The 8,451-nt window shown below is 38.9% G+C and overlaps 1 protein-coding gene across 1 annotated transcript in view; it reads right to left on the bottom strand.

Annotated features, from left to right (window-relative positions):
- Positions 1 to 4,802, bottom strand: part of DAW1 (dynein assembly factor with WD repeats 1) — a 29,006-nt gene extending 24,204 nt beyond the window's left edge. The window contains exons 1-2 of the mRNA XM_026087024.1: positions 4,758 to 4,802; positions 2,832 to 3,030 (exon numbers count right to left, since the gene is read on the bottom strand). Of these exons, the coding sequence (XP_025942809.1) occupies positions 2,832 to 3,030; positions 4,758 to 4,802 (244 nt within the window). The remainder of the gene's footprint in view (positions 1 to 2,831; positions 3,031 to 4,757) is intronic.
- Between the last annotated feature and the right edge of the window lie 3,649 nt (positions 4,803 to 8,451).

The raw sequence follows: 8,451 nt of genomic DNA, 5'->3' as shown, positions 1-8,451 counted from the left end.
CGGCGAAGGCAAGGCGCGGGGAGCCGCGCGGCGCCCAGCCCCGCCGGGGCCGCAGAAGCACCAGATCTGCGAGGGGCTGGGCCGGGCCGGGCCGCACTGGACAGCGATAAGAAGCCTCGGTGCTGAAGAGGCGGCCTGACAGACGTGGGGAGGCCCTCGGAAAATCGAATAGCTACCACATGACTAAAAAAATGGCCGAGGGTTGAAAAAGAAATACTTGAAGAAAAACTAATCAGTTTAGTATTTTAAAGGGAAACTCAAGASAGATAAATGAGCAGGAAAATACGGTTTCATCAGAGACAGGAGAAAAAAAACCAATGTATTTGAAAAGAGATAACCAACAGGGAATCATTAAAAGATAATGGATTTACAGAACAAAAAATCTGAGGCAAGCTTTAGGCAAGAGTGTCTCATCAATAGGGGGAAGCGGTGAACAYGCTGATTTAGTCAGTCTCCTCATAGCCCTTGTTGACAGCAGGTCAACAGAGCACCGTCCAGGTCTGCGTTTAACAGCACACAGCTTTTCCGCAAACATCCTTATGGTGCCCCACAGCTTCGCTTTGAAGACAGTCCTCTGGTTTTTTGAAAGTCAGGAAGTAAAATACAATGGCCAATTCCAGATTTACTTCAGGACATGGCTGGGGGACAAAGTGGTTTTCGGGTTTTTCATTTCCATTTGTTTGTTTTAATTCTTTTTAATTGTCTTATTTGTACGTGGAAAGCCAGTTGTCTTGAGGAAGATAAGAAATATTTTCATTGAAAACAATCATTCTCAATTAAGCTAAACAGCTTTCCCTTTGAATTGACTTACTTTGAACAAGCTTATTCAAAAATAACTTTTTGAACAATCCCTGCTCCTGGTGGTCTCCAGTTTCTTAATAGCTTTTTGTATTTGTTTTCATAATCTGTATCCACCCAGATTATAATTTTTGAATATAAACATTTTCTGTTCTTTTAATTTACATGATGCTAACAATGAACATGCCATGGATACTGCTTCCTACATTAACTCCTTCCCCTCTGTTCTTCATAAATACACATCCACGCAGCCTCTCTGATGTATTAGTTAACAGTAATGAGAAGTGTTACATTTAATTTTTTTAGTCAACTTTAAAGCCTTGCTACTTCTGTACAGCAAAAATTAGGCATATCTCCAGTTCCACTCTAGTTCATATAGTAAACATCTCTTCAGTCTTGTACTTCAGGTTTGTATTTACTTCATTGCATCAATTATTGTCATATTCTTGAGAAATAAGTTTTTCAAAGTTTTCTTACCATATGCCAAAGAGCTTTTTTTTTTTCCACGAGACAGATATGGCAAATGTCACCCCACTCTCAACAGGGGAGAAGGAAATGGGATGACCTCAGAGCCCCATGACATCATCCCCCGGCAGCCCTCTGCACCCTCTCTCCTCGCTTTCTTGCTGTGAATCTCCATCTAAACCCGCACTCCTCACAGCTCATCATCGCCCAGGGTTGAGAGGCATTAACGACTCTCGGAAGTTGATCAGTGGAATCATGGAGACCAGCCTGGCTCTTGCCCCCTTTCCTTGCCTCTGTGAGCACAAGACTCGGGAACAGTGGAGTCACTATGGAAAAGCTCTTAGCTCTCTGTGCAGCCTGTCCCAAAGAGGCTCCGGGATAACGGTGTTGGTCAGTCTTTTCCTGTACAGTAACTAAGAAAAATTGCTGACGACCTGGGTGGGAACAGTGCTACGTTATGCTGAGAAACAGGTTTTCCCAGAGTGCCACCCAGTACAGGCCTGTGTGCAAAATAAACATAAAGTAGCTAACAGCACGTATGTCTTTCTGACAAAATGGCTCCACAGTCATAGCGCAGGTAGGGTTACCTAGGAAAGCGTCAGACRGCCTAGGTAACGACTGCGGGGAAGGAGCGTGGGAAGGACTTGAATGCAGCTAATCCCTGGAGCGCTAGCCAAGCGAGGACACTGATGATGCACACAGGTGGGTAGGCAGGTCGACCTGAGGTCTATACCACTAAATCCTCACTGCTGTTTTTACCTGCATTAGCTACGTTACAACCACACCCCATTTTGCTGTGTAGACGTCTGGGTCAGCTACAAGTGCTCTATAGCCTGGTAGTTACATTGCTGTCTAAAAACTGTTGATACTTCACAGCCTGGACATTTCCAGCACACAGCTTCGCTACTTAAACCTCACATCAGTGGTGGCATAATAGACAAGATAAGCTTTCTAGAAAGAAGGAACATTCGTCAAGACACGAAGCTGGATGAGGTTGTGGTAATCCAAACGTTTATGGTATTCCTATGAAATGTCTAACCAAAACCTGTCTGGTTTATCCACCTGCATCACTTAGTCTAGAAAAAAAAGCATCACCTCTCCCTACAGACCTTTCCTCATTTATATCACAGCTACACCACTACTACGGGACTGCAGGCATACAAAGTTGAGCAGAAATGCAACACTTTAGAGTTCAGGGAAATAGTCAGCTAGCACGTAATTTTAGGAGGAAGAATTTTAGCTAAGACTGCTGGGGCGTTATTGGTACCTTGAAGTTTTTAGCATCCAAAGACTGTAACACAGTATGTCTGCAATGAACAGGCAGCTTCAAAGAATACACACTGTATAAAATTCAAAAATATCTACACTGGAAAGACAAATGAAATGCTGAGACATACAGCCAGGATCTGCAGCAGTTTTTATCTATGGATGAGGTGATCAGCTTTGATGTTCAGAGATCAAAAGTATTGATGTTATCAGCCTGGAAGGATAACTTATAAATCAGTTGTTCCCTGTGTGCATTTTTGCTTGTGTCAGCAGTTTGCAGGAGTGGCAGAAAGTTAAGATACTATAAACCTCGTTATCAGTCAATGTCAAAAAGCCTTTGAAAGGCTGCAATACACTTATCTGAAGCACTGGAGACAACTGCATTGGACAGTATAAGGCAAAATTAATACAGTTCAATGAACAGCTTCCTCTTGAGAACTGTGAACTTCTCTCTATCATCACAAACTCTGAATACCTCTTTTCTTGAGCCCAAGTATCATCCTAAGAATAAAAAGAAGAAAGTGTTTCTTACTCAAGCACACTCTCGCTTGCAGAGAAGAGTGGGTTTTAGGCTTCCTGATTTAAAGTAGTATCATGACCCACTTGTTCTCAAGTAGGTCAGTCTGTGGTATGCTGAACTAAATCAGAAAGGCCAGCCCAAGAGTTGTCTGAGTTAAGGGAAAGATGTAAAAAGCCACTTCCTATTTCTGTTATGTTAGTCATGAGCATAGCGAACTTTTACTAAGGGGAGTTTTTTGCATGTTGTTCTTTTTCATAACTGTCAAGGTCTATCAGATGCAGAAAGACTGTGCTCTGATATTTCCTTTTTCTGCTTGGCTAATTAAACAGGTTTAGGTAACCCTTCTCGAAGTTGTTTTATTTATTTATTATTTATTATTTATATATTATATATATTGTATATTATATATATAATTATTTATTATTTATAGTTATTATTACAGGAATAGGGTTCCTGTTTCCTCCTGCCCAAACACATACGTACCCATGCACATGTACGCTTCCCTGCTCATTGTTAGAGCTGCTTCTCATTTCTGCTCTTATCTCCAATGCTAATGATGACACCGCAGCTGTGAAAATGTTAAAACCCTGTTATCTATATAAGGAACATGAATTTCCATGAGTTTGCTGTTTGCTAGGTAACTGCTATTCTGGGAGACAGAGCTGACAGCATGTTCTGCAACAGACAGCACCCTCTTTTCTAGGGATTCTCCATTTTTCATCTTTGTATGGCGGGTTATCCAGAATAAAAATATATATAGTTACTATTTGCCTATGAAATATGTCACCTACAAGTTTCTGTTCACATGGCTAGACACGTGTGTTGAGTACCTACCAGAGATAACAATAATATGTACCGGAAGAGAACAAGATTTTTCTTCTTTGCTCTTTTCTTCCATCTTCCACTTCCGACACACTGCTTACTTTTCCCACACAAACATGCTAATTCCATACATTTTTAATTCTTTCAGTCAAATTTTCACTTAACTGAAAAAAGTTTTCCCTTTCTATCCACTTTTTAAGGGAGAGCCTTCTTTCCTGTCTTAAGCTTGCCAAGCTGATGAGTAGACTTGGAAACAGAAAAGACTCAAAGCAAAAAAACAGTAACATGTATTTCTCCTACCTTCTCTGAGAAGGATTCAGAAATGCCTTTTATCTTTCTTTCCATGGTCCAGACTGTAGGTGGCTGAAGACCTTTTGGTTAAGCAGAGCTTTGTATCATCCATTTAATATGGAGCTGACAAAATCAGGTAATTACACACAAATTCTGTGGTCAGACTGCCTGATCTGCAAGATGAAAGCCAGTGAGTTATCCTGATGCACCTACTGAGGAAAACAGGAGCATTTCTCCTCCGTGTACCTAACCTACTGTTGTATCAAACCACTTTGAGACAGGAGGAAACAAAAAGCTCCTGATGAACAACAGGATTTCTCCTAAGCCTGCAGAAGAGATGATAAAGATAAGCAATCAAAGCCACTTCCTTTTAGAAAACACAGCTTCACTAGAGTCAATGCATGTTCATTTCACCATCCTTTTTCATTTAAAAAGTCAAAATAACTCATTTTGGCTTTCATATTTCATTTCTATGATGCCAAAATGTGTTAGTATTTCACATACACCTGTATGTTTCCTACACTGCTGTGCATGCCTTCACTAAACATGGTAGGCCTACTGCATTGCCTGTTTCATGTTTCCTAAGTTGCCTTACCATCATGTTGTTGTACTTCATGTAGTTGTTCAAAACATTGCACATATCGCTCATTCATTGTAATTAACATTAATACAGCACTACACACTTTCAAATTAACAAAACATTACTGCCTATTCTAATAACAATTTCAATCAATGCTATAGAGAGAGCACCTCTTTGAGATTTGAATTATCATTCTGAAAGACATTTTGACCATTTATTCCTAATCATAACACTTTGAAACATTCAGATGCCCACTAGAATAGAAAATCACATTTTTCAACCAGGTCTAGTAAGTCTACATTTAAAAAAAATCAATCACAGCAGTAAGGTATCTTGCCAGAATATTGTAATTTTTGAGATGTGTGTGACAAAATTACATGAAAGTCTTGGTTTTTACTCCTCAAATCCAGATATATCAAACAACCAGAAAGGTTGTTTGTACATGAGGTAATTGCCGCTTTTGAGTGAATAGCTGAAGTCACCATACTGACCACTCTACAGCTCTGAATTAATCTGCTACACTACATCTGTCATTCACAGGTTCCCACTTGCCTACTTTGTAAGTCTACAGTGGTCTCACTAGCTTCGTACCTGACCAATGATTTTGCAAGACCATTAAACTACTAGTTTAACCCTGACACTGTAATTGACAATTTCACTGTTAATTGGACCACTTACTTGAACCCATCGCACTGATACCTCCAATTAGATGGCTTGACCATTCAACTCATAGCACCTAACTATCCCCCACCCCAGGTATGAGTCTAGATTTTTACAGGTTTGCAGTGGTTCTCTGGCCTTGCTACCTAATAACACTACCTACACTTACCTGAATAGTTACTACATGAATCCTGGGTACACAGTTTATCTCTTTGCAAGCCATGTTCTTTCAAGAACAAGCTATCTTTTGATTAATTTTTATCATCATGGGTAAGCATGTGTTCATGGCCAGTTTCCTTTTCCAGAAGCTGGTTTGTCCCTTTCTCTCCATGAGCATGTCTTACCAATTAAGGTATTCACCACAGGAAACCACAAACTAACAAAAGAACATATCTGATATCTTATTACAACTGTTTATGTTTGTCTTCTTATAGAGTCTCATTCACCATGGCATAGGAAACAATTAATGTCAGCCCTTGGGCAAGCAAAATCTTTACTGAAATCTGTGGTGATTACATCCATCCCTGGCTGTAAAGAAGGGAAGGGGAAAAAAGCCATAAACCAAACTGACAAAAAGAATGTGCAAATCTTCAGCTTTGACTGGGACTGCAATTTGTTGACTGAAAAGTAGCTCAACATCATCATTTCTGATAACTGAAATAGTGCTCACTGCAAGAAAAGTGCTCACTTTGGGAACGTGGCAATAGCTTTACCTTCAAATTTCACTGCTACAGCTACTACTCAAAAAGCACAGGTCAGATATCGCAAAATCATGAGACTAGCTTCAATATAAGAAATGTAAAAAAAATGTAAAAAACAACTGAGTTATTCTTATTCATCTTTTGTTTTCTAAGGTTTTTGCCGTAATTTTGAGGGCTAGAAAAAACAATCACTCTTAAAGAATGTAAGGGATGAGATTTTTAGGAAAATCAAAATATTCTGGGAGATGGAGTATTGTTGTGAGACAACAAAATCCTGAAAAGCTAGTACACTGGAATGGCTTGAATCCAGAGCTTATAACAGAGATTCAGCCAAGAGCGCTTCTCGACCATCCCACTAGATGGATCTAGGCAGTCCGGAATGAAACTCTTCGTGTCCCTGAAATATTAGGAAATAGTAAGTCCATGAGACACCATGGTGAATTTGCATTGTTTTGCATTGCAGAAAGAATAGGATGGACCTCTGAACGTAAAAGTAAATTAATATATGTAGGAATTAATGGTATATTTAATGAACCCTAGCAATTGCATCTCATGGATTCCTTTGACATTCTTTGTCCTCTCTGTTAATGACAGTATTAACAATCGGGGAGTAACAAGATTTAACAGAGACTGAGGTAGAGACTTTCTATCCACAGAATACGTACCATACAAATTCAACTCCCATTTATATCAGTCACCTCTTGTGAGAGGTGGCTCTTCTTCCATGGATTTTCATATCCCTTTGCTGGTACCATTAGTCTAGGAAAATCTGCTATGTGCAGTGCCTCTTTTCCTCACTTTTGTATGTGCAGCTGTGTGTGGCTGTGATGGCAGATAAAATCCCTCCAGTATAGGACACGCACTGTAAGAGTGCCAGGCAGAACACCTTATATGGACACTATATATGGCATATCTGGTTTTTCAGGGACTCTCAACCCAGACTATCCGTTATCTCCTTGAGACTGAGAAAATTTAAAAAAAAGAAGAAGAAAAAAAGATTTTAATTTACAGTTAAGGAGTAGCAACAGTAGCTAGTTCCTGCTCCAGGAACATGGCAATGTAAGTGCAGATACTTATGTTATCCTATTTTGCGGATATAAGTTGAATTCATATAAGTAAAATTATGGAAATGCTGTTGTAGTAATAGTTGTTGTAGTAATAGTAATAATTAATAATACTATTTTAGACTCTACTTTTTCTGTGAAGTATTTGCTTTTTAAACATACAGTATTTAAATTTCATCTGTTATCTTTACATTAAAAATGTGTTTTGAATTGCATAATCTTTGAAAGATGCTATAAAGTCAAGGAAATTATTTTTGGCAAAAGACTATGAAACAAGAGCCCGGTTTTATTAATGGTAACTATATGAGCAATACACTATGCTCAATACACTATAGCAGCCACAGCACCGTATCAATTATATAACACTTTTTAATGTTCACAGTAACTGAAGATATAATAGATATGGTAGAGATGAAAAAGGAACTTTTGCATAATTCTTATTTCAAAAAAAATAATGACTGCTCAACCTCAAATGTTAATGGTCCAGAAAAAACAGGAGTAAATCAGTAGCAAGCATGCAAAAGTGTGAGAGGAGTCAGTTCTAATCTGTGCTGAGTTCCAGAGAGCATTTGTACATCTAGGTCCATTTCAAAAGCCTTCATGAACTCATATCTTCCTCAGTCTTTTGCTTTGAAAAATTAAGAAAAACTGCTTTAATAAAGTAGTCAAATTCACTGGCCCAAGGAATTCAGTGATGCTTTATCAGTTACTTGAAATTTGCATTTGTCTTAGGTCATATTTTTCAATCTGTGAATTAATCCTGTCTGCTGTCATGCAGATGAGTAGTAATGGAAAAATCTGGCTCAACCTCACCAGGTTAGCTCCAAAAGCAAACTTGCTGTCTAAACCCCTTTTCTCTGGTTTAAAAAAAAAAAAGAAAAGAAAAGGAATGCACTATTTTTTCAGGGCACAGGGAGTATTTCTTTTTCAATGTTGTCCAGTGAGCATTTTCTTAGTTTTAGTGTTAAGGCAAGCAGGCCAGAGAAACATTCAAGCCTTACCATATTTATAAGCAACATTCCACTATAGGTATAGCTATAAATGTGTTCAATTAACATATCATTCAAATGTGTCATCAATGGCAAGTAATGTATTGATTTACCTGTGTTCATCACAAAACGTTTTATTTTTGACTAATGCCAACAGCTCTTAGTGAGCTTTGACTGGAAGTCATCTGCACCTGAAAACGCACAAGGAACAAGCAGAGCAATTTGAAAACCTTTGCCTGGGTTCGGACAGCAATGCTAGACAGCTAAAGCTGATACCTGCAAGAACAGCACAACC

This window comes from Apteryx rowi, unplaced genomic scaffold (genome assembly GCF_003343035.1).
Source record: "Apteryx rowi isolate R43461 unplaced genomic scaffold, aptRow1 scaffold_70, whole genome shotgun sequence".
Lineage (NCBI taxonomy): Eukaryota > Metazoa > Chordata > Aves > Apterygiformes > Apterygidae > Apteryx > Apteryx rowi.
The sequence above is the reverse complement of the archived record's forward strand: the minus strand, read 5'-3'. Positions and strand labels throughout refer to the sequence as shown.